The sequence below is a fragment of the Panicum virgatum genome, chromosome 1N (genome assembly GCF_016808335.1).
Source record: "Panicum virgatum strain AP13 chromosome 1N, P.virgatum_v5, whole genome shotgun sequence".
Taxonomy (NCBI): Eukaryota; Viridiplantae; Streptophyta; class Magnoliopsida; order Poales; family Poaceae; genus Panicum; species Panicum virgatum.
In genome coordinates this window covers 66,623,837-66,650,653 of record NC_053145.1, presented here as the reverse complement: position 1 = coordinate 66,650,653, position 26,817 = coordinate 66,623,837, and the positions used below count along the sequence as shown (strand labels likewise).

The window sequence follows — 26,817 nt, the reverse complement described above, 5'->3', positions numbered from 1 at the left end:
CAGAGGGTGTGTACTCAGGGGGTAGCTAGTCTTAGATCGATCTCACTCAAGAACACGAGGAACACAGCAGGATTTAGAGTGGTTCGGGCCGCCGGAGCGTAATACCCTACGTCCACTGTGTGTTGTATTGCCTTCCCACGAGAGTGAGAAGGTGCGAGAGCTTGAGTCTGTCTTAATTGTCCTGTGCACAGCGGGCACCTCCCTTTTATATCTCAAGGGGGCGCGTACACGGCTGTTGGATCCCCGACAGGTGGGTCCAACGATGCAATATAAAATAACGGATTGTTCATACATTATGGCGTTGCAGGCAAAGGAGATCTCTCTCTTGGATTCCCTTGCCTGCTCCCGGAGCCCTTCGTCCATCATGCCCTAGCGTCGTCCTGTCAGGTCGAGCCTGTCGTAGCTAGTGGCACCGCCCGTCACATTGCTTAAGCGGGTGGTGTAGCTTGCGGCGTAGGCGGCATGATGGAAAAGTGCCGTGCTGTCGTATCCATTTAATGCTGCAGGCGGGCTCTGCGCGGGTGCGGCACAGGCGGCTGCACTGTGCTTCTTGGTAATACGCGGTGCTCAGCGAGGCCTGACAAAGGCTGTCTCACATACCGCGGCGACAGAGCACGCCTTGTCCACCACATTAAATGCGGTGGGTGGGCGAGTCCCCCTGCGGAAGACTCGCGCACGATCCCGCGTCCTCGGGACACGTGGCGGTTCCGGACCCCTACATGGTGAGGGTAGTCTGGACGGGCGCAGGAGGTCCCGGACCCCTATGGGGGTCCGGGCCTCGGCGATCAGCACGGAGCTTCCCTTCTTTAGGGATATGTGGCGTCTCCGGACCCTTCCCCAGGCGGGGAGCGGGTCCGGGGCCGTTGGCCTAGTGAGGGAAGAGCCTGACCTGTGGGGCCTGGCTACTCCGTCTTTCCCGCGCAGCTATGGACAACTACGCAGGTCCTGCCTTGCTGCAGTAAAAGTGGGTATCCCTGCTACAGGGTACCAACATTATGGTACATAATTAGTAACATTAGAAATACTTTCGAACCTAATTTTTAATAAATTTATTTGAAGATATTAATGTTTGCAAATATTTTCTACAAATCAAACTTGTAGCACACACCAATGATGACAGTTAGGGTGTTAGTTCGCAATTTTTTTTGGATTTGGGTACCGTAGCACTTTCATTGTTATTTGATAATTAATATCCAATTATAGATTAATTAGACTTAAAAGATTCGTCTAGTCATTTACAGTTGAACTATGTAATTAGTTATTTTTTCAACTACATTTAATGTTCCATGCATATATCCGAAGATTCAATATGATGGTTACTGTAAAAATTTTGGGAACTCAACAAGGCCTTATTTAGGAATTTTGGGAACTCAACAGGGCCTTATTTAGGGACGAGGAAGTAGGCTTATTCGTTGATTGGCTGCACAGTAGATACCCCAACTGGACGTATAAGATAAAACAATAGCGGCACAGCACAGGCAACGCATCAACAGTAAACATCATCCGTCCCTTTAGTTCGGGAGCACATAATATATAATACACCAGAGAAAGATTCATAATTGGTTTCCATTTACATACCACCGCATCTCTAACCAAAACAAAATAATAGCTATATAAAAATAATTCCCATACTGTACACTGGACTCCAGTCTACCTTGCACACCGCTGCTCTGCTGCACAGACAAACAAGACTCAAAACTGATTGTGCACCAGCCCCACTTACGAGCAATCTCCATCCATGATGCCAAACAACAATCCCATCTTTCTTAGCCACCACCCATTCTCCTCTCCTCGCTGTACAATACAATGCTTGCCTGCATCCATCAACACACCTCAGCTAATAATTCTACACGATGTTTGCCACAAAAGGCACCAGGCGCTTGTGATCCCTCTTACGCCCAAGGGCGCACGTATCAAGAACTCGTCCAAGCAGCAGCCGGGTGTTCTGCAGTGCCACATCTCGTGCCACCACCCCGCTATCTGTGGCGCTTCCACCACCTTGACCCATCAAAGACCCGAATCCTGATCCAGCCGCATATTGAAGTGGTCCACTCCTAGCCTTGAAAGATGACTGAGGAAGCAGCATGCTCTGAAGAACCTTCTCCCCGACCCCATGCCCATTCTCACCAAACCCAGCTTCCTCGCTCTGCCCACCAGTCACACCGCTGCAGCTCCGCAATAGGGCCTCTAGCACATTCAGCGCCTCTGAGCATAATGTGCTCTCCACTAGCTGTGACACAACATTATACACTTGGGGTATCTGGGATGGATCCACAGGGGTTTGCTGCAGCAGCGATTTAAGCATCAAAAGAACCACTCGCTGGTAATCCAAAGGCCCCCTCTCCAGGAGCCTCAGCAGGTGCCCAAATGCCAAAGATGAGTGCTTAGGGAACCACTCCGCACATATTGCAGGTGAAGCTCGTGCAAACAGATCTTCCAATGACATGATCTCCCCGTATGAATATGCTCTGAACACTTCAGCTAGATCATCCAAAGATTTGGCACCACACCATACTGAAATATTAGACGCCACATAGTAAGCTTTCTGGTTCTGCTCCTGCAGCGGCGAAGCTGACCCAAGGGAAGGTACTTGTACTTCCTTCGTTAGCTGCAAACCAAGCCATGGAAGAAGGCCTGTGATGTGCATCAATAACCTAGTCTCAGGGCTCCCAAATATAGAATCACATGTAGGTATCGTGATCCTAGATAGCACCTCAATTGCAGATCCATGGCTAACAGTGGACATGAGCCCTTTCAGCACCAGCGGCTGCACGCCTTCGAAAGCAGGGACCTTCCCAGTCTCAGTTACCGATAGCAATCTCTCTGAAGTGGTTCTAGACTCCAGCCTGTGGAGGTCACTTGTATACCCATTGATGTCAAACTCATCACGTGGCATGCTTGAGAGCAAAACATTTTCTGTTGTCCGGTCACGGAATGTCAATCGATCAATTACCCTGCAAAACAACTCAAGCACCTGACAATATATGTGCACAAAGTCGGTATGCATCAGCGCAACACACCCCCAAAAGAGCTGTGGGTAAAGTATAACCTTCTCAGGCTCCATGTTCTCCACCATGACTTGAAGTGTCAGCAATATCTCCATTGCAAAACCTAGAACAGCCGGAACAGGATTACCCAAGCATCTGTGGATGCATCTCAGGAGCAATACGCAGCTATCACTTTTAACACTGGGACGTAATGCACGATATATCTGGTGCGATCGACAAGCCAGATGGCGAGATGTGCACTCCATGGCCCACTTAAGAGCTTCAGAACCCCAAGTTTCACGAAGATCCCCCTGAAAGAAAATAGCACTAACCATGCTTTGCACAAGTGCTGATAACAGCGAAGCACTAGGAAGTTCAGTCCGGACAAGGGTAGGATCCTCATTCTCCCACATCAGGCTGCCCCTTTTAGACTGAATGTATTTTATCAAGCTTACCACATGATGCTTGTTCTCTCGCTCACTACTTTCAACCTCATATAGTTCAAGATGACGGCCAGCAAGTGAATAGAGGAGATTCACAAGCAAGTCCTGGCAATGCTCAAGCACAATGTCTTCTGAGCTATCCATTGAAACGCATGTGACGTGGAACAACAGAGGCAGATTTTCACGAAAGTCTTCATCATTCTCATAGGCAATTTCAGCCAGAAGAATCAAAGCTATGTCAGCACGCGAAAGCAAGTGCTGGTGCCCCTGCAACGCCGACTGGAGCTCATTTGCGTTGATCCCATGAGCTCCACTGCCCCCTTGATGCAAAATATCATCGGTTGAGTTTGGGGTGTCAAAGTAGTAGTCACCACTATCTCTGGAAACATGACGGCTCCTCAGGTTACCAGCTGAGCTTCGGACACCCATCAACGGCCCTGACATATTCATTAGTGCCGGAAGCAGCTGGCCTGACCGGCCTGCTGTGGGGTTTGGAATGCTTACCTCAGGAGCCAATGGGCTCAGTGGGCCAGACACACTTCGGCCAGTGACAGCAGATGTCCGCCAGCTCAGGTTTCCACTGACATTTCTGACTGCACCATCAAGGGAACCACGAACAAGAAGGGGGGACATGTGAGGCTGACTATCAACGACTGTTGCAACCTGAGAGGCAGTAGGCCCTTGAGAAAACTCCAGTACAACATTTGCAGAGGCATCAACCTTCCCAGGCCTGACTGGTTCCTCGTTGTCCTCGAGCATTCTCTGAGATAACTCACAGACCAAGTGATCAATGGTCTGTTGTGGGCAAATTCTAGCAAGATATAGGCTGACACGCTTTGCAACAGAAAAATAAGTAGCAAACGCACCAGTGATCTCTGCTGATGGATTGGCATCGCAGTCCTCGATCCCTCTTGTGATCAAGAAATTCAAAACAGGGATGATATTGCGAGTATTGCTTGCAACAGTGCTCCAAAGTTTCTCAATCTCATCAGGAAACTGATCGCCATGTTTCCATGTCACATAATAAAGACTCTTCAGTAACCTCTCACTCCAGCCAGATTCCTTTAGTCTCAGAAAGTTGAGATTTTCTATCCAAGGAGCCATGCAAGTAAGGACCTGATGCTGTGCAATGATGTCCACTGCATCAAGCTGGCGCTGCATTATTTCCTCACACAGATGCTCACTGAGCTCAGGATGGTCCTTGGCAAGCTTTGAGGACAGCTTATACTGGAATTGTTGGTAGGAATCCGGGAGGTTGCCAACAACAGAAGCCCGGTAATGCCCAACACCATCAGTATCATCTTCAGCCCATTCACGAAGAGAAAGTGTCTCCAACATCTGGAGGGCACTGTCACGGATAAGTTTTGTTTGATCAACCACCTTGTAGAGGATCAAGCTCACAAGTCTCTGGATTTCACATTTTGGAATCTCTTGACGCATGTAGACTTCAGCCAGAACACTGAAATAGCCATCTGCTATTAGAGGATCTGGAGAGTAGCACTGCAAATTATTGATAAAAGATCAGCGCCGTCAAAATTTAACAGCGGGTGGAACACACACATAAACAGAATAATGTCCAGGTCACTGAGAACATCTCAGTGTACTTTTCAATCAAAGTGAGAAAACTGCAACAGTAACAAAAATCTCCAAGACTGTTTCGCCCAAAAGAAAAGAACTTCCTTGGAGGAGATAAGAAAGAATAAACAAAGAACACTGTTCAAAGATAGAAAAAAAACTTTTAGTGCAAACTCATTTGTGCAGGGTAAAGCGGTTAGATAAGCAACTAATTTATGCATTGGTCTGAGAAGAAAACTTTAGCGCAAAAAATTCTTAGAGCAAATGTAACTATTCCATGAAATATATGATTTGGACAGCATTGCAAATGTGTATATAGTCTACCTCCTAATATATACAGAAAGTGGACATAGGAAACATAAGTTAAGCTTACCTGATCTATGCAAGCAGGAAACAAGTCCAAATTTGTCTGCAAAATATTCTTCAGTGCAGTTTTTGCTAAGAGAACTCGAAAGTGGCTAGTTTTCTGTTTGTCCCTCCCACCAAAACGTCCTCCATCAGTATGCTTTGAGTATGACGGTGTTCGTGGATCAATCGGTGAATGCCCAAAAGGTGCCCTTGCAGATGGTTCCATGAATAAACTATTAATCCATGATATCACCCGGCCAGTCATCTTTCTTGCATTATCATCAAAACAAGGCCCATAAAGCAATGAAGCAATGGCATTCATGGAAGCCCAGTTAATAGCTTCCAACTGCTCGGCCATTTCCCTGTCAAATGCAAGTTTGTCAAGAGATTCCCTTGACCTAGTATGTTGACTAGTTTTATATCGCTCAATTTCACGGCGATAGTCGCTGCTGCTATCCATTCCCCATGAACTACCAGAATCCTCGCTCCAGGTAAGGAGAAGATCAAAAAGCCTCTTACGCATTCTGTTGTCAAACCGCTCAGATTTCGAATCAATAAACTCTGGTGCTAGATATCTCAGGACAGATGCTAATGCATATCGCAGAGGCTGCAAGTCTTGAAAGCTATCAGGCAATGACATGGTGATTTGGCGATATGTTTCTTCAATGAACTTTATGAAGTGCGAACGGAGTACAGTTTTCCGACTAAGCATCCCAGGCCAAACCTTCTCAGCTATCATTCGGTGTATGTTTGCAACATGAGTGCGCAGGTCCTCACGACGGGACCTAGGATTCTGCTGAACCAAACGCAAGACATCAGATAGAGAGTACTGAATAACTGTGCCTATAATCTTCATCAACATGATTTGAAGAGATGAGCATAGGATTATTGTTTTTGTCAATTTAATTCACAAGTGGCAATGTGCCTTCTCAAGCAACAACATTCGTCAGAAATATGAGTACCATACAAGTTACAATGCAAGTTTAAGCTGACATTATCACTCAAAAATTAGTGCTCCTATTTTGTTGTGTTAGTGAAGGATGAGGAGATCAGGGATAGATGGAGAGAGTACTTCGACAAGTTGTTTAATGGGGACAGTAAGGGCCCTACCCTTGAGTTAGATGACTCTTTTGACGATACCAACAGACGCTTTGTGAGGAGAATTCAGGAGGTAGAGATCGGGGAGGCTTTGAAGAGGATGAAGGGAGGTAAAGCGATGGGACCTGATGGTATCCCCATTGAGGTGTGGAGATGCCTAAGTGACAGAGCAATAGTATGGTTGACTAATCTTTTTAACCTCATTTTTCGGTCAAACAAGATGCCGGAAGAATGGAGAAGTATATTAGTACCTATCTTCAAAAACAAGGGCGATGTTCAAAGTTGTACTAACTACCGTGGGATTAAGCTGATGACTCATACGATGAAGCTCTGGGAGAGGGTTATCGAGCATCGCCTAAGAAGAGTGACAAGTGTGACCCAAAGGCAGTTTGGGTTCATGCCTGGAAGGTCAACCATGGAGGCGATTATCTTAATACGACAATTGATGGAGAGATATAGGGAGCAGAAGAAGGACTTGCACATGGTCTTTATTGACCTCGAGAAGGCGTATGACAAAGTACCGAGAAATGTCATGTGGTGGGCCTTGAAGAAACACAAAGTCCCAACTAAGTACATTACCCTCATCAAGGATATGTACAAGGATGCAACGACGTTTGTCCGGACATGTGATGGCGACACCACTGACTTTCCTATTAACATAGGCCTACACCAGGGGTCAGCTTTGAGCCCTTATTTATTTGCTTTAGTGCTGGATGAGGTCACAAGAGATATACAAGGTGAGATCCCTTGGTGTATGCTCTTTGCTGATGATGTGGTGCTAGTTGACGAGAGTAGGGCAGGGGTTAATAGGAAGTTAGAGCTGTGGAGACGCACGTTAGAGCCGAAAGGGTTTAGACTTAATAGGACCAAGACCGAGTACATGATATGTGATTTCAGCGTGACTAGGCATGAGGGGGGAGACGTTAGTCTAGATGGACAAGTGGTGGCCTAGAAAGATACTTTTCGGTATTTAGGATCGGTGCTACAAAAGGATGGCGACATTGATGAAGATGTTAAGCATAAAATTTCAGCTGGCTGGTTGAAATGGCGTCAAGCTTCTGGCATCCTTTGTGACAAAAGAGAGCCACAAAAGCTAAAAGGCAAGTTCTATAGGACAGCAATTCGCCCGGCGATGTTATACGGTGCTGAATGTTGGCCTACAAAAAGACATGTCCAGCAACTGAGTGTAGCAGAGATGCGAATGTTGCGGTGGTTTTGCGGGCACACAAGGAGGGATAGAGTCCGAAACGAAGCTATTCGGGATAGGGTCGGGGTGGCACCAATTGAGGAGAAACTTACCCAACATCGGCTGAGATGGTTTGGACATGTCCAACGGAGGTCTCCTGAGGCGCCGGTGCGTAGTGGGGTTCTTGAGCGATCCGATAATGTAAAGAGGGGTAGAAGTAGACCTAAACTGACTTGGGATGAGTCGGTTAAGAGAGACCTTAAGGATTGGAATATCTCTAAAGAGATAACTTTGGATAGGAGCGCTTGGAGACTAGCTATCAATATGCCTGAACCATGACCTTTATTTCTTTTGGGTTTCATCTCTAGCCTACCCCAACTTGCTTGGGAAAAAAGGCTATGTTGTTGTTGTTATTTTGTTGTGTTAGGAACGAAAAAAGTGTTCTTTTATTTGTTGTTATAGCCTCACATGATAAAGAAAAAAAATGGTTAATATACGTCCTCCTAAAGCGCACCTACATCATTTGATGCAGATTTGGTAGGGATACCAGGAAAAACCGACTAGTCCTAGTCACCCTCTGGACTGGAGGCTCCGACTGCTTTTAGGGAATGCTTGGTCCCAACTGATACAATGGTGTCTCTTATACAGAGACGACTTGACCCCTAAGCAAAATATCCTAACCAAACCTGCAAATCAATATAATTATCTCTTTCCTAACAAACTGAATAACACCAATCTAATCTAATCCGTGGCACCAATCACGCACAGCAGTAACCACAGGAATAGTACGCATATATCCTTGGCGCCGCGCTGGTGGGCCTGAGCATGGTCCCGCTACCATAACATGCATCTATAGCCATATTTCCAAACAAACTGAATAACACCAATCTAATCTAATCCGTGCCACCAATCACGCGCAGCAGTAACCACAGGAATAGTACGCCCATGTCCTTGGCGCCGCACTGGTGGGCCTGAGCATGGTCCTGCTACCATAACATGCATCTATAGCCATAATAAGCAAGACTGATATGGCAAACGTCCATGTGAAGGAAAATCAAATCTTGCTTGTGCACAACATGGATAACAATTGCCAGGAGGTGCAGCCCTGCGTTGACACGGGCACAAGTGTTGACATGAAGGAGGTGTTGTTCAGTGTTGCTGTGTTCAATGGTGCCAAAGGTTCCCTCACACAGCTCATTCGTTCACCCCCACCACCATCAATAAAACCAAAGGCCCACACAACATTACTGATGACACTAGCTTCATGGCATGATCAGTTTCAACATAGTAACCTTCCTCCAATGGAGTGCGACCAAGGTCTTCAGCGTAGCTATCAAACACAGCTCGATTTGTCTTCAAGGGGAGGTGAAGTGTTGTGGAAAGTGGGGCCAGCCCTGGCCTAGGACTACCAGTTCTGCAGCTACAGCAACCAGCCGCAAATAATTATCATTAATTTGTTTACATTTGGTTGTTAGGGAAGTTTGTAAAGAATAGATTGGTTTGTTGCAATTGTTTAGCATCTTTTGTCAAGGAGATGGCTATAACTACCTAGACGTATCATCAATTGTAGTCATGCAACAAGAACCTAAAGCAGGCAAAGCTTCCAGAGGGAGGGCGAGTAGCTAGTTCTTCCCGCTATCATACAATGATTTGGTCCGTAGCACATTTATAGCACGCAGTATCTTTGTTCATCGGTCATTGGGCTCAAGGGTGGTTTCGGATACAAGAATTCAACGAGGTACCAAGAGACACGTCTTTAATAGAGGCGACCACATTGTGCTTTTTATTAATACGTATGTACAAGTTTAAAAATGAAATGAAAAAAGAGAGATTAGTAGATAAGAGATATGATGAGAAAGTAATTGCTTTTTGTTTTACTTTCCAGTATATGATATAGTGAGAAGCTATATTTACATTTTAACATCTCATGCTAGCTCTACTTGATTTGTATTTTTATCCCCCTAAAAGATTTGCAACCACTTCAATAATATTGAGGACGATACAAACCCCTTTAGTTCACAATATTTGTCCAAGTCTACCCCACCATGGACACAAACCAAGGAAGCTCTAAATCTAGAAAATGTAAGTCAGACAACTAGCCTGTGCGTTCGAGAAAAAAAACTAGGCAAAAGCCTGGATAAAGAGGGAAAAGGCTGCACAAGGAAAGCAGGGAGAAAAAATAAGTGGGATTCAAAGGTAGCGGCGGCTTATGCTAGAGACTCTAGGCACATAAAGATAGATAGACGAAGAGGTTGTGAGCTTGTAGAGGAATTATTGATTCGGATGACAGATAAGCAAAAGGCTAATCAAGCCACAGTAGGTGACATGCCCATCGACTTTGTAAATCTCAAGATCTGCTGGCCACTTTCTCATAAGTGTGCCCGTGCTTACATGTGTGCGTGCCAGTCTATGAAACATATTACCTCCCTTGAAAGGAGGCCAAATAAACATTCATACCTGATTAGTTAAATGAATTTCACTAATATACTGACTTCTAGAAGAAAGTTAAGCCAATGTACCTTCCATTTAGGTTTTCCTTCTGTTTCTGATGACAACTCCTCAAGAAAAGCTGTCAGCTCACCAAACATCGTTTCACATACTTCTAAATGCGAGTGACCAAGGGCAGATGCAGCAGCAAGCTGCAGCCACAGAAATCATCCAAAAGGGGAAATAACAATTTCTAAGCATATATGCAGTACTCACTAATCAAATTGTAGAAGATGCTGAAAGTGCATATTTATTAGCAGTTCTCTGCACAGCAGAACTATTGCGGCAGTCAAACAAAGAATATTGTTAGGAAGGACGAGAAAGAACAAACTGCAGTAATATGCAAAGGCAGGATAAGTGCATGCAAAATTAATCATTGCATTAACTTACTGCATATCCTTCTGAACCATGACGCAGTGACGGAAAAATCATATGGAAAACTTCTCTTGCTGGTTTGAGGGGAAGTTCTTCTCTATTATCAGGTGGACAAGAGCATGCAAACATGGCATATATCAACCATTGGTCAAGTTTAGTTTCAGTATCTTGTGATTGCTGAGCCTTTCCACCAAGTTCGACAGGAGTAATCTGTACGAGTCTCCTAATAACCTCTAATCTGAGGAGTTTTATAGTAAAGTTAATAAGATACCCCAAATATAGCTCTTCACACAATCAAATTATCAAATCAATGCAGAAAATAGAGTTTCTATGGAATGAGCAAGTGCCAATCAGTTCTCAAAAAATACAAAGTAATAATTTTAAAGGATAAATGATTAGTTCTGAAAGAAAGAGTGCAGCTGATTTTAGAAAACTATAATCTCCAAAGTCAAAACAAAACAAATCACTAGTAAAAACAAGACAATGCTGTGTATATCCATTCCATTGATTATATTAGACCCTCAGCCAACTTTGCATCAGTACCTACCATGGCACCAGGTCATCATGGTCATATTCTGAGCTTCTGCCCAAGATGTAACTACTAGTTTTCGAACTCAACTATTTAGTACACCAGATTGCGAGAAAAGCAATGCCTAATTGAACCCCATAACATAAGGTCAGTTGACCTTGGAAGGAAATAAATATGAAGTAGCATTTACCATATAGAATTATGCATGCAAAAAATCCAATAAAAACATAGTTCTTACCTTGCATCCTGCACAGAGCTAGGGCAAAGTTCAGCAGCATATTTCACGATTTCACTGAGGTAGCGTGCCCATCTACTTTTATCTAGACTCTCCAAAATGGATTGAAGAGTCACGTCCAAAGGAATAGGGTCCATTTCACGTCTTAGATCATAAGGCCGCCCTGGATCCCAATAACAGCTCTGAACAATGTCTTCCTGTGTATTAATAAAGACAACTTTACGTTGCGGTATCCTCTCTTGTGTGATCAGGGATTGAAAAAAAAAAGAAGAAAAGTTTGATGACAACACTTGTGCCAATAAAATCTTTAGGCTCACAGGAATATAGTAACTCCATGGAAGCCTTGGATGCAAGAGAAACTTTTGTGCATATTTTCCTAAGAAATTTTGAAATTCCAAACAAGTCTTCTAGCAACTCAAAAGAAATTAACATCCAGAAAATTCCACGTAATATATATATATATAAAACTCACCCCGTTTTCCTCTATGATGTCAATAATAAATATTGGTTCTGGTTCAAGTTTCAGTTTATTGTCACCCCATTCATTTGCCGAGTAATCCCTGAGATCATTTTTCAGAGCTCGAACACATCGCAGTAACTCCAAGGCAGTGAGCCGTATTTGAACATCAGCTGAACTGAGAAACACAAGGCCAACTGCATCCATTTCTGAGGCACGAAATTCAGATACATCCCTGGGCCTATGAAAAGGAGACCTCTGTAATGCATCACCTCCTATACTAGAGCGCCTCGTATTTTGCATGTCTTTTGCCAAAACTTCCTCAGATAGGCACACTCTCCACAACCGCATCAGCTCCACCAGACGTCCAAGTGATGTTTGAATTAAAAGAGGAAATTCATCGGGAAGTTTTAGAATAAAATTAGCCATTCCTTTCAACACAGCAAACCTACGGTTAGGTAGAAATCGTACAATCCTGTTCAATACTTGCACCGCTTCTTCACGAACACCAGGGTCAATACTTATGCCATGCTGAGGTATAATGTCAGTCATTTTATCATTACGGCCCACCTCTTCTATCAAGTGCGGGATACATTTAAGCACAGACCTGAAGAGTGATCCCTGAGATTTGTCCTTTGTTACATTGTCTGAAAAGTAAAAAAATATTAGAGATCACAGAGTAAACAGGAAAGTGACAAACAACTAATACATAATTCCTCCCATCTTTTACAATTAATACAACAATTTCCAAGTGTTATCCAAATAAATAGAGAGTAGGGGTGTGTGAGAGGGGTGTGAGTGGTTGTTTGGGTGCATTGGTGTGTGCTGAGTTTTTTTCCTTTTTCTACTTGTACCCATGTTTCTCTCCTTCTTAATAAAATGACACACAGTTCTCCTGTGTGTTTGAGAAAAAAAAAAGAATAACAGCAGCACTTGCTGAATAATTCAAACATGGTTATATATAATGAGATGTAGCAGCATACCTATTGTAGCCTTTGATGATGTGAGAAGTGCTAGGCTATATGCCTTGTTGCAAGACCTTAATATTAACTCGATTGCTGACTTCACCTTTGGAATATAGTGCCCAATACCATTCACTGAAATTTGAGAACAAAATACACTTACCATATTTTTCAGATAACAACTAAAGCTAAACAAAACAAAACTACCCCGGTGCCAGGTTACCTTGAAGAAGATCCAAGCCAACTTGTTGATTTGCTGGAGAAACAACAATCTCGAGCAAAGCCCTAAGACCAACAACCTTTGCTTCACTTAAACTATCTGGTTTTAACAATTCCAGTATCATATGATTCATTGCAAAATCCAGATTGCTCTGAGCTAAGGTCACACAGAACTCAACAAGTTTATCGTGCTGCACATCTTGAGTTAGCAAGCCTTTCTTCAAAACAGTCAGTAATTGAGAGGTAACACTGTCTAAACAATCCCAAACATGATTTCGCGGTTGGTAATCCGCATAAACATTTAAATAGAATTTTACTAATCGATGCAGACAATCCAATGCCATTGATCGATGATTCTTGTCCTGCATAATAATGAATAAATTAGAATTATTCCAAAAGCGTCACAAAGGAAAGGAAGAATATTAGGTTTCTGCGATCAGAAACATGGAAAATAAAATATTCTGATATCGTAACATGAAATTGTTCTTGGGACCATATTGCTAGAGGGAATTAACTGTATTCCTCCAAATCCTAGAAGGGTGGGTAATATAGTAGTATGTACATGGGCCTAGATGGGCCTGATTCTATACACCAACACCCCCGCAGTCTGAACTACCGGCGCAGCGGAGTTCAAGACTGGAGAACAAAGAAAGCACACACAGGGACAACACCCCCCCTGCAGCCACAACTAGCCACCTGGTACGTTGAGGCTGGAGCGGAACTCCGAGAAAGTCGAGGAGGAGAGACCATTGGTGAAGATGTCGGCAAACTAGGAGGTGGTCGGGACATGGAGGACCCGAACATCGCCGATAGCGACCCGGTCGCGAACGAAGTGCAAGTCGATCTCCACATGCTTCGTCCGCTGATGCTGAACGGGATTGGTGGAGAGATACACGACGCTGACGTTGTCGCAGTAGACGAGCGTGCTCTTGGCGAGCGGGCTATGGAGCTCCGCCAAGAGCTGTCGAAGACAGCACGGTACTCCGCCTCGGCACTGAAGCGGGAGACAACCGGCTGCCGCTTGGACGACCAGGAGACAAGGTTGAGCGACGAGTGTCCGGATAGCCAACCCAGTCAGCGTCGGTGTAGACAACCAGCTCAGCAGAGGGAGATCGGTGAATAACCAGGCCGAAGTCAACAGTGCCACGGACGTAGCGAAGTAGACGCTTCAGCGCAGCAAGATGTGACTCCCGGGGATCATGCATATGAAGGCTGACCTGCTGAACGGCATATGTAAGGTCCGGTCTAGTGAAAGTGAGGTACTGCAAGGCTCCAGCAAGACTCCGGAAGGCAGTAGGATCAGCCATGGGATCACCCAGAGCAGCAGACAGCTTCGCCTGAGTATCGACAGGAGTGGAGCATGGCTTGCAATCAGTCATCTCAGCCCGCTCCAGAATATCAAGTGCATACTGCCGCTGGTGAAGGAGAAGGTCAGACGGGCGAGGCTCAACAGTAACACCCAAGAAGTGATGGAGCTGACCAAAATCCTTCATAGCAAACTCCTGCTGCAGAGAGATGATGTGCTGAAGCAACTGCTGACTGGAGGCTGTGAGCACAATGTTATCAACATAGAGCAGCAGGTAGGCAGTCTCATCCCCACGGCGGTAGATGAACAGAGAAGTGTCAGACTTGGCCTCAGTGAACCCCAATATTAGCAAGAACGTGGCGAACCGAGAATACCAAGCCCGAGGAGCCTGCTTCAGACCATAGAGAGACTTGTTGAGCTGGTAGACCATGTTCGGACGACTGGAGTCCACAAATCCCGCTAGCTGAGAACAGTAGACTGTCTCTGATAGTGCCATGGAGAAACGCATTCTTCACATCCAGCTGGTGCGTAGGCCAAGAGCGAGAGAGAGAGAGCGAGAGGATCGTGCGCACTGTAGCAGGTTTCACCACTGGACTGAAGGTCTCATCATAGTCCACACCAGACCGCTGGGTGAAACCCCGGAGAACCCAGCGAGCCTTGTAGCGATCCAGGGTGCCATCAGCCCGACGCTTATGCGTCCAGATCCACTTGCCAGTGACCACATTGCAACCAGACAGACGCGACACGAGGTCCCACGTCTGGTTGGCAAGAAGAGCCGCGTACTCCTCTTCCATCACGCGACGCCAGTGAGGATCCGCCAGGGCGTCGCGGACAGAAGAGGGTACCGGAGAGATCCGCGGCTCTCCCTCGGTGGCGGAGAGAGTCGCGGGCTGAGAAGCCATCCGCCGAGTCACCATGGGATGAATATGACCAGGGTCCCGATGGATGACGGGCGGGTGCTACACCACCGGCTCGACACGAGAGCGAGACGGTGGAGGTGGCAGCGGCGACGGCTCCGGTGGAAGTGGCGGCGGCGACGCTGGAGCCTCCGTTGCCGGAGTCGGCGTCGGCACCGAACGACGTCGGTAAACCTGCACCAGCTGAGCGTAGCGCGCAGGCGCAGGAGGAGGCACCAGGGCCGCGCGTGGCGCGACAGGAGACACCGGGACCGCGCGTGGCGCGATAGAAGGTACCGGGGCCTCGCGAGGCGCAGCAAAGATCACCGGAGGCGGTGCCGGTGTACCAGGAAAACCTACAGAGAAAGGACAGACAGACAAAGATGGCTGAACCACCGGGTCAGGCGAAAACAGGGACTCCAACTCGGGGTCAGGTGAAGGTGTAGAGGAGGTGGAGTAGGGGAAATCCAACTCGTCAAACATGTCGTGTCAGGAGATAAGGACCCGGCGAGAAGTGAGGTCAAAGCATCGGTACCCCTTGTGGTCAGGGGAGTAACCAAGAAACACACAAGTCGAGCGGGGCGCCAACATGTGAGGAGCAGCGGCGGAGATGTTAGGATAATATGCACGCCCGAAGACACGAAGGTGGTCGTAGCGATGAGGGGTACCAAAAAGAGCGTGGTGTGGAGTGGGAGCAGGGGAAGCCATGGATAGAAGGCGGTTGAGCAAGTAGGTGGCGGTGTGGAGACCCTCAGCCCAGAAACGGGGAGGCAGAGAGGCCTGGATCAGAAGGGTGCGCATGACGTCGTTCGTTGTGCGAATCATCCGCTCAGCCTTGCCGTTCTGGGGAGAGGTATACGGACAAGATATGCGCAGCTGAACACCCCGAGAGAGAAAGAAAGAACGGGAGGTGGTGTTGTCGAACTCACGCCCGTTGTCACACTGGACGGCCTTAATGGTGAGGTCGAACTGAGTGGACACCCAGGCAAAGAAGTGGAGGAGAGTGGGAAAGGTCTCAGACTTGGCGCGCAAAGGAAAAGTCCAAGAGTAATGAGAGAAATCATCAACCACCACCAGATAGTATTTATAACCAGAAATGCTGGGTACAGGAGAAGTTCACAGGTCACAGTGAACAAGATCAAAAGCATGTGTTGCATGCGAAGATGAACAAAAAACAAGTCTAACATGACAACCAAGCTAGCACGCATGACAGAGGTGCTCAACAGGAGCTCTAGTACAAGAAACATCGGTACTACGACTAAGCTGAGCCAAAACGCCGCGGCCGGGGTGACCAAGCTGGCGGTGCCAGGTGGTGGAAGACGACGTCGCGGCAAAGGTAGCAGACGAAGAAGAAGTCGAAGGCGGAGCAGCGGAAGCAGGAAGACGAAGGGTGTAAAGGGGCCCCGAGCTGTCACATCGGAGGAGCGGACGCCGGAAAGCCGAATCCTTCACAGTAAGACCAGAGGAGTCAAATTCGATGGAACATGAATTGTCAGCAGTAAAATGGCGAATGGAAAGAAGCAGGAGCAGAACCCACGGCGGTGACAGGAAGACAAGACCCATCGCCAACCATGATGGAAGAAGAACAAGAGGGATGTGGGAATCGGACAGAAGAGAGGATACCGGCATCAGGGGTGGTGTGGAAGGAGGCACCCGAGTCGGCGATCCACTCGGTGCTGACCGGCGGTGTCAGCCCCATGGTGCTGAAGGACTGCGCCAGCGCGGCCTGGTCCCACCCCCCCCCCCCCCCCGCCCAGTCGGTGGTTGGCTGGGCTGAGTGGGTGGAGTCCAAGACGGCGCGAACAGGGGAGCAGGGCCGCCGGCTGGGGCTGTGAGCGACAGCCCCCCCTCGACCTTGGAACGACCACATCGAGATGCGCCCTGACCATGGGTTGCCGAAGGATGGCCAGGGCATACCTCCAGGGGCAGGGGCAAGGGCAGGAGCGGGAGTAGGAGCCAGAGTCGGCGTGCCCCGACGGCCCCCACCAGAATCACCACCAGTACCGGCACCACCAGAAGCAGGGCCACCAGTACCACCACCACCACGCCCCCCCCCCCCCCCCCGACGACGTCCACCACGACCCCCCCAACCCCCGGGCTGCCCTGTGGGAGGAGCACCAAGGAGGGAGGTGGCTGGCGAGGCAAAGGAGGCCGGTGGAGCAGCCACGAGCGTGGTGGAGGACGAGTCGGTCGCAGGACCCCTGGTGATCTCGAGAACGAGGTCGTCCCGGACCTGCAGGAAGGAGGGGAAGGGCCTCTGGCGGGTGATCCATGTCTGCGGGTGGTCATAGGTGGAGTTGAGACCCCGCAGGACATTGAGCACCAAGACCCGATCAGGTACCGGGCACCTGAGGTCGTGAAGAGCATCAGACATGCCCTTCATCCTCCTGCAGAACTCACCAACGGAGAGGCCCCCCTGCTCTAAGGTGCGGAAGGTGGTGTCGAGCTGGAGAGCGCGGAACTCGGTGTTGCCGAGGAACTGCCCCTCGAGCGCCAGCCAGGCCTATCGCGCGGTGCCGCCGTGAGTCCTGACGATGTCCTGACGATCTAGGGAGATGGTCCCAAAGATCCAGGACATGGCGATGCTGTCGAGGCGCAGCCACACAACGTCCCACGCCTCAACCGGCGTGTCGAGGAGGACGTGGTCGTCGAGGGCGTAGCAGCTAAGGGCGAGGAGGACCTGGTCCCGCCAGCGCCCGTAGGAGGAGGACGTAGGGTCGAGGAGGACGGCGACCAGGGCCTTGATGTTCTGGACGCCGGCGGCCTGAAGGTGGAGCTGGGCGACCATGGGATCGGTCGGGTCGAGCCGGGGTCCAGAACCCGAGGGCGGAGCCTGGTGGGAAGAGGAGGCGTGCTCGGTGAAGGGGACGGCGGGCTGCTGGCCGGTGAGGAGGATGTAGTGCTCCGCCTCAGCGACCCGGCGAGCGAGAGCATCGGCCGCGGAGCGCTTGCGCTCCCAAGCGAGGGCAGCCGCGCGGACCCGCTCCTGAGCCGCCGCAGCCTTGGACTTGGCAGCAAGGAGGGCCGCGGCGAGAGCAGCGTCGGCCGTAGCAGCTCCGGCAACGATCTGCTTCCCGCGGAAGGCAGTGGCGGCGAACGGCGCATCCGCGGGGGACATGCCGAGCCCAATCCAGGGAGGAGGAAGGGCGGCGATGGTGGCAGAGCGGTGCCCCCGGCACCCGCAGTGGCGGCATCCGCGGCCCCTGCGGCCCCCACGGCGGCGGCGTCCGCGGCGCTCGCGGCCCCTGCGGCGGCGGCGGCGGGTCCGGGCCCGAGGATGGCCAGGGCGGCGGCGGCGGCGGGTCCGGGCGGCCGGTGAGGCCACGCGGCCGGCTCGCCGGGCGCAGGGAAGGAGGAGAGGGCAGGGAAGGAGGAGAGGGGCGGCGGCCGGGCGGCCATGGCGCCGGCGGCAGGTGGCGCCAGCGGCTAGAGGGAGGGAGGGAGAGGGAGAAGGCTAGATACCATGCTAGAGGGAATTAACTCAATGTAAGAGGGAGAAGGCTAGATACCATGCTAGAGGGAATTAACTCAATGTATTCCTCCAAACCCTAGAAGGGTGGGCAATATAGTAGTCTGTACATGGGCCTAGATGGGCCTGAATCTATACACCAACACATATCATATCACATCTCTGCAGGAAAAGAAATCACCTTGAGATACTTATACAGGATCTCCATATGCTGGGAAAAATTAGAGTTGAATGTATTGGCATCACCAAGACAAAGTAGAAGAGTAACCAGTGGAAAACCAACCTGGAATAAAGATTCAGCATTGTTTATTAATAGTATTACCAAAACAATAAGAGAAAAGGTGAGGAGCTTGTTGCTTTGGGCCTTTGCATATAGCATAGCACTTGCTGAATAATTCAAATATGGACATAAATTACTAAAGCTTGTTAATATGCTCAACTTTACAAATCATTTTCACAATATTTCATCATTGTGACATTCAATTCACCGTGCTTCCCAATAGTGAAGAATGCAATAAGTTCAAAGTAAGCCAGACCCCAGCTTTACATTATCACATCAAATAGTTGTGAAGCATGATTCATTTACTGAGTTCTAGGTATGAAATTAAATGTTTCAGAAAATGCTTAGGTTCATGCATGGAATTTGATCGTTTATCCAATTCAAGAGACACAAACAATATGACTGTTTACTCTTGCAAAAAAACAATAACAATATGAACATTTTCAGGGCCTTCCGAAGAGAACGGCAACAACCAGACTAAATAAGTAGAGTTGATAAATACTGTTCATAAAGATGCAAATACTTAGTGTATAACTAGTTTCATTTCATCTACTTACAGCAACATGTTTGCTCTGCTTATCCATCCAATACATGAGCTGGACCCTTATTCGCGCGACAGCATCATACCAAAGCGACAATGCAGGTTCTACACCAAGTGGAGGCCAATGGTTTTTTCCACCCTCTGCAAGTGGGGCAAGTATACTTGAGAGCATATTGCATAAAGCGTGTTGCAGTTCACTCTTTCTTTTGTTGGGAGGACGATTTAGAGGATTTGCTTTTGCAATGAAGGATACAGAAGCATTCAGCCCACCCTCTGTCTTCACCTGAAAAACGTAAATTAATTGCAGGAAACAAAATGTTGTATATACCTCTCTACAAAACAGAAATACATTTCTCATACCTAGCCATAACTCTGAAGTGCACAGGCATGCCGTATGGACATTTTATCCAACAAACATTAATTCAAAGATGAGGAAGTGAACAGGTAACCAATCTTCATACTCATATAAGCAAATGACTTATTATTATATTGAAATTAAGACTGCATAATTTATTGATTGGGTGTACATAAATAGCGGCATAGATCATTCGATGCATCTAAGTAAACCACAACATCAATCATTAAACTAGTTCCCTAGGATTATCGTTTGCATGAATATTCTAACAATTTGGTCCATGGAGACTGGAAAATTAGCTTGGACTTGGAGCACAGTAGCGCAATAGCAACCAGAATTTTAACAGTCTATATGTGAGAGGGGGCCAAGAAAAATACAGATGTGCACTTTGATTCTTAATCAATTCCTTATCAACAAATACCAAATATGAAATTATATAGCACTGGAGCTGTTTTGCTTTTGCATATCATACCCCCAATTTAAGGTAGCGCATCCCGTTAATTATGCTGAGTGTCTCACTTCTAAGAGCAGGTGAATCAATACGCCGTGTATTAAGCTCGATGAAAAACTTTTCTGTCACCGAACTGAACCTGTACGAATAAAACATCGTAGATCTCAGTAACTTAGACACGATGCAACAGCTTTCATGTGATATTTCAGTCATATAAGCATCTCCCTCCTCCTTATCCATGGAAGTCAAGAATGTAAGAAGCATACCTTATCCGAGATAAAGCCCCTAAAAGCTGCGCAACAAGATCTAAGAGCAGACCCCGCAAATCAACCAATGAAGGATAATCTACTTGGCTGACAACCCTGCAGAAAGTATAGAAGGTAGGGGACAAAATCAGCTTCACAAGAACACAAGTACATAAACTCTGGCTGGCAATTAACCCTTAATTAAAAGAAAAAGAAAAACAAACAAAATGACAGGACTCAAAACATGGGTGGATGTTGTTGAAATAAGACAGCAAACATTTATTATGCAACTAACATTTTTTTATTTTAATGAAATGTCAGGATAAAGTTGGGCTTATGAATGCACATATACAAACTTTTTTAGGGCAATGCACAAATAAAAACTGTAGTGTTAGATGTGTCTACTTTTACCATACAAGAAACATGTTAACAAAGGCAGTAAAACCTTACCTGTCTGCGTTAATTAGCCAATCAAATACGAAACTTTCCAGGCCAATCCAAAGTTTCTCTACGCAGAATTAAAGTGCAAGAACTCAGTCAACTACTTTGAAAAGTAAGTCTGCAAAGAAAATCAAGAAGAAAAAATAGAAAAACTAGCAACCTGTTATGCCCTCTTGCGGACAGTACTCGGCAAATCGAATGCAGGCTGAACAGAATATGCACTCAACAGCAAGCTGAATAAGGACAAAAGACGGATATAAGATTTGGTAACAAACTAACAACGCAATGCAATTGCTATAATAACAGTGAAAAGTACTTCCAGTGACTGCTTGCAGACTTGCAGTTATGCTAATTTACAGAATGTGTGTCTACTGTTTTTTTTTATTTTATATAAACGAATGATAGTAGGAAAGAAAATTATCCTTATTATGAAAGTATATGGTCCATCAATGACAAACCTTCTTTTGGTATGTTGATGCATCATGGGCACCTTTTGGTGATTCACTGCCAAACAGTTATGAACAACATTTCAGTAAAAAAGTAAAGGACTGCAAAGTGTTTTCTAGGGTTAGCACAACAGTTTCTTGAAAAGCCTAAGCAGTAAGAAACAAAGCTAAATGTGGAATAATCAGAACCTAATATTATAAGGTTGGAGTTTTCAGGATAGTTCACTCAGCATACCTCTCTCTCCACCGAAGAAGAGCTTCCAAAAGTGGTAAAGGTGTGTGTCTAGCAACCATGGCGAGAGAATCCAATACTTGCTCATAGCTTGGATCTGATGGCCGGAGGTATTGCCCATCCTGTTATTTTCAAAATTAGAATTAAGTATAGTTTGTGTTTTACATACAGTGCCGTACCTGATAACACACCGAGTATAATTTGACATCATAATCATATGGCTGGTAACTGCATGCCTAGATGAAACAATGCTACATCAAGCTAACCAGCCACATATGCAAGTTATGACTAGATTAAGGTTCTGCCCATCTTGCAATCTTGATCCCCCTCCTGCTATAAGAAAATGGTGTAATAGATGTACATATCAAGACTCTTTGATAGAAGTTAACCACTTAAGCAGATATTCCAATGTATACAAAGTTCTTTAAGGAGCTGGTCAGCCATGTTAAGTTGATGCAATAGGTCACTCCCTAAATGAATTGAGCACATCTGGCATTTAGCTAAGATAATGTGCCTCTAAATGGATGTGCATATCAAGATCAGTACCCCATTAAGCTTTTCCAGCAGGAAAAACCTAACAAACATAGGCTACAGGTGAAACCTACCATAAGCCACCAGAAGGTAATGGGGACATTTTGACAAAATAAAAGATTAAAACCTTTAGTAGAGCACCAATGGACAAGAATACTAATCTTGGACAGATATTTGACACATGTTGAAGGAAAATCCAACAGAATCTACAAAAAGATTTGATCCCTAATTGCATTATTGGCTATCAGCGTATTATACCTCACAGCAAAAAAAAAAGACAATATTTACAGAAAAGAAGACAGTATTTACAATCACTGCGTTCGGCAGGCTGGAGCTGGAGGCTGGAGCTGGAGTGCTGTGAGAGAAAAACACTGTTACCTGGCTGGTGGCTGAAGGCTGGAGCTGGAGGGATGTGAGAGGGAAATACTGTAGCGCTGGAGGGCTGGAGACCAGCCGAACGCAGTGAATATGTTTGCAGCAAGGTTGCCCATGGTGTCCCTGGAAAGGAGTTTAGGACAAATGACAGGAGATGGTTAAGTGAGGAGTTTAGGGCAGATGACGAGGAGTGGTTAGAGGTGGATGGGCGGGTGCATTTCGTGAGTGAATATTGCCTTCTACTGTGAGGGGCAAGTACCACGGCACATTGATCTGGAGTTGGCTAGTTCAGTCATAACAGTGAGCAGGTGCAGGGTCTCTCACAAAACCCAACCAGCATGCCCAGTGAAAAAGGTTGAGAGGGCAGACATTGCGGTTGAGTGATCCGTCTTCACAGCTGAGTATTGGGCAGGCCAAATTAAGGAAAGCTTCAGAGTGTTTGAAAAGTTGACAGAAACAATATCATTCCCAGAGAACTGTGGCCAATTGTAAGCGTTCTCTGGCATCAACATGAAGCCTAAAAATTCTTTTCTGGCATTCAGTTGCAACATTTTTATCCTGACTGCCCTCCATTAAGGGTCGCTCCTGCTCCTCCACCGGCAGAAACGGATCGATTGTAGAGAAGCACGTGACATGCATGGGGCCGTCAACAGCGGAATGAAGAATGACATGATGTAGAATCAAAAATCCCAAAATGGTGGGAAGTAGCCGTTTGAGAACTAGAATTTAGAATTGGGCATTTGGACATGCACATAGACCGAAACCTAGAAACCTAGACAGCAACAATGGTAGGTTGCAAAGCGATCTGGAATCCATGCCATGAGGTGGTGGGAAATGAAGCCGTGGAATGCGATGATGGAGGAATAAGAGAGGGGGCGGCTGACCTGTGCCTGCGCGGTCTCGATGCGGCGGCGGGCGAGCGGGAGGAAGCGGGCGAGGAGGGAGTCGACGATCTGCTTGGCAGCGCCGCCAGCGCCCATGTCGGGCGGGGCGCTGGGCGGCGTGGGGGGCAGCGGCGGGGGGTAGGATACCCCAGCGGCCGCAGCCGCGGCGGCGGCGGAGAGGTGGTGGGAGGAGCGCGGGGTAGCCATCGCGGGGGGCGGTGGTGGATGCGGACCCCCGGTGAGGTCGAGCTCGTCAGACTGGTGGGGGGTGTACTAATCCCCGTCCGTATGTCTCTGCCTCTCTGTCCTACCACTAACCGTTACTAGATTACACTAAAGCCGTGTTTAGTTCCACGCGCAAAATTTTTGCGTTAGAATCTTTTTAATTTGAAGTACTAAATGAAGTCTATTACAAAACTTTTTATATAGATGGGTTATAAATCGCGAAACGAATCTAATGATGCTAATTAATCTATGATTAATCAATAATTAGTGGATGGTACTGTAGCATCACTGTTGTAAATCATAAATTAAGTAGGCTCATTAGATTCGTCTCGCGATTTACAGCCCATCCATGTAAAATTTTTTATAAATAGACTTTATTTAGTACTCCATGTATGTGTCGAAACATTCGATGTGATATTTTTTTGTGTTTACGGAGTTTATGGGGTGTGATCTAAACAGAGCCTAAGAGTGAAATTTTATTCTATTTTAATTTTTTTAAATTTAATATTTTGATAATAACACGTGTGAATCTAAAGTTCCATGAAGTAATTATTTTGGTCATACCAAGACGCACAAATATTTCAAGGATCAAATCACATGTTTTAGCGCGATCAACATGTCACGCTGACACATCTTAGCTCGATCCACTTACATATCGAGGATGGCGGCTGGTAGGAGGGAGGAGATGGCCTGCGGGAGGGAGGAGTGGGAGGGAGGCGCGGGTGGTAGCAGCCGGCAGGATCGAGCTCTTTAGAGGAGATGGATGGGGCAGTATGGGAAATTGGCATGAGTTGAGTCGCGTTTAGTCGGTTGGCGTGCGGAAGCGGCCGCGGTGCTGCCGCAAACCTGGCGTGCACCTTTCATAGGCGCTGAGCACGCCCCTTCCGCCGGCAAGATCTCCAGTTTCTCGGACCGTACTGTCAAGATACAGAACACTATCACTATTACACTGATACCAGAAAAGAAAGTATATTAATCCTATGTGGTACTACTAAATCATATGCTCAAGATCATGAATTTATGATTTTAAAAGCCTATGTGATCCTACTAGACCATATTAATCTTATATGTTCCTACTAAACTGTATGTATGCTCAAGATCATGCTTTTATGATTTTAAGATCTATTCTAACTGATCTGTTTCTACCTAACAAAGTATCTTACAGATGTAAATACTACTATACACTAAATAGCCCTTAGTCTTTGGTAAGGTCACCAAAGAGGTCAAAATATTTTGGTAATTGCAATGCACCTAACCAGCGACTCTAACCAGCTGACTCTGGACACCTGTCTTATTTCACAACTCACTAAAGAGTTTGATTCCTCTCTTCCCCATTTTATGTTTATGCATTTCATACTTGCAACTTGTGTTCCTTTATTTTTTTTAAAGTAACATCAAGCTAGAATTAGTTATAGGTTGCAAAACTCTTTTGGGATGAAGGTTTCACAATAGAAGAATTGTAATTGCATATTTAGATAGCGTATTTTAGTCTAATGTGAAAATTAGTTGGAGCCATAGGTTAAAGTATTAAGTTGCCTAATTTACTTCTTCCCCCTCTTAGGCTACGACCACTCGATTTCTTTCACTTTATGAATGTTGGTATTTCTTAACGTTCACAGAATAATCCACAAGCGTACGGAGATACCGTTGTAGCACTTCACCGGTGAGTATTCAAGGGTATCGTATTTTTCACGAGGAACGGAGGTGTAACGGTCTTCTAACTAGTTTTACCCGGAGGAAGAGAGAAGGGTGGCCTTTGGGTAGTATGGCTGTCTAAGAGAAGAGATACTTAGCAGAGATAAACCAGCTCTCACTTGCTTACTTCGGGCACCGGCTTACTCCTGGTCTGCTAAGAGTATCCGGCTATTAGCTCTACACCCAACCCTCACATGGGGGACTACAAAGGACGGACAGAGCTGTCACCACCTGCCGCCTACCCCGACAGACCGTGGAGAAGGTATGCAAACACCGGTAACCTCTAGCCCCGACTCCATCCACGACTCGAGCCTTTAGACTAGAGCAACCGTCACGAGGACGGACGATGATCCCGCAAGTAAAAGATAACGAAAGCTTAACTCAGATAAGAACTCAACAAGTAGACGAACCCGGATACTTACTCGAAAGAGGCTCGTATCCGCCGAGGTGCAAGCAGAGGGAAGCCGACAACTCCGGCACTCCTCCCGAACTTCTCCTCGCACACTCCCTAACCTACTCTCTACAAGATAGCTCTAAGGTGGACTCTCCCCTTCTCCTTCTTCTCTCCAAGGTGTGTTGTCTTTGAGAGGGTCTCCCCACCTCCTTTTATGGCTTGGATAGGTCAGTTCCCGCGGGAATTAAATATGGAAACACTAGGAACCGACGTTGGGATGGCGGTGGTGATCTTCCCGCCAAAACTCGGGCCGGTTGGTGCCAGAAAGGGTTCGGGCTACCTCGGGGTTCGGCCAACCCCCGGGTGCCGCCTCTCGCACCGCCTTTCGACCTAGACACTGCCAGGTGGGCCCCCATCTTGATCTTGTGTACGTCAGTGCCGGGGCTCTGTACGTCGGGTTTCTCTGTCAAATGGGCTCATCTTGTGAGTGTGACGCATGATGAAGTTTTTTGTGTGTTTCTGTTGCGTCTTGTGCTTGTTTTCTCCTTATTTCGCGTACGGGTGCCTGCAAATCAAGAATCACCAAAACTCGTGGAATTGATTAGAATTAAGTCCTACAACTACGTTTGGTGATTAAATGTTACGAAAATATGCAAGAGTTGACGGTTCTATTTCTGACTTAAGGACCGTCAACAATGACCTTGTCATGAAGTTCTAACATACTGTAATGGCAGTAATATTATTAGACTTGTCATGGACACTATGTGGATTTATCATGGAGTTCCATTGAATAAGTAATGTGCTAGTACACCTCTGTGTTTTGTCTTTTGTAATATGCAACTTAACCAGCTTGAAAAGATTTAGTCTAACAAGTTAATGCAAAATTTGCCTAAGAACAATCTGGTGCGGGCATTGGCCCTCGCAACCCCCTCCCCCCCGCCCTACGAAACCGTCGGCTCGTGGTCAACCCTTGGCACGGACATTGGCAACCCAACCCGTCGGCATGACTCCTTCATAAGTCACGCCAAGCCGCTCGACGCAATGTAGGAAGGAGTCACGCCAAATAGCGCGACTGAACCTTATTACCAAAGCATGTGGCGCGACCGCGGGAGTTCCAGCATGGCAGGTTAGTCGCACCGTAGCATGTGGT

General features: G+C 46.9%; 1 protein-coding gene across 4 annotated transcripts; it reads right to left on the bottom strand.

The window, feature by feature from the left end:
* Positions 1 to 1,486: 1,486 nt before the first annotated feature.
* On the bottom strand, positions 1,487 to 23,662 carry LOC120657719. 4 transcript variants are annotated; one of them, XM_039936139.1, is made up of 18 exons: positions 23,354 to 23,643; positions 22,473 to 22,592; positions 21,567 to 21,685; positions 21,344 to 21,389; positions 21,046 to 21,118; positions 20,895 to 20,952; positions 20,466 to 20,561; positions 20,221 to 20,338; positions 19,410 to 19,676; positions 18,754 to 18,855; positions 12,906 to 13,263; positions 12,704 to 12,817; positions 11,736 to 12,367; positions 11,267 to 11,460; positions 10,515 to 10,737; positions 10,157 to 10,276; positions 5,379 to 6,146; positions 1,487 to 4,930 (listed from the first exon to the last, which is right to left on the bottom strand). In XM_039936139.1, the coding sequence occupies exons 1-18, from the start codon at positions 23,558 to 23,560 to the stop codon at positions 1,847 to 1,849; spliced, it is 6,699 nt and encodes a 2,232-aa protein (XP_039792073.1). In that variant the 5' UTR covers positions 23,561 to 23,643; the 3' UTR covers positions 1,487 to 1,846. The 4 variants fall into 4 exon arrangements, with proteins under 4 accessions (XP_039792073.1, XP_039792072.1, XP_039792075.1 ...); XM_039936138.1 differs by having other exon boundaries at positions 5,379 to 6,149; positions 23,354 to 23,616; XM_039936141.1 differs by lacking the exon at positions 22,473 to 22,592 and having other exon boundaries at positions 23,354 to 23,662.
* Positions 23,663 to 26,817: the final 3,155 nt, after the last annotated feature.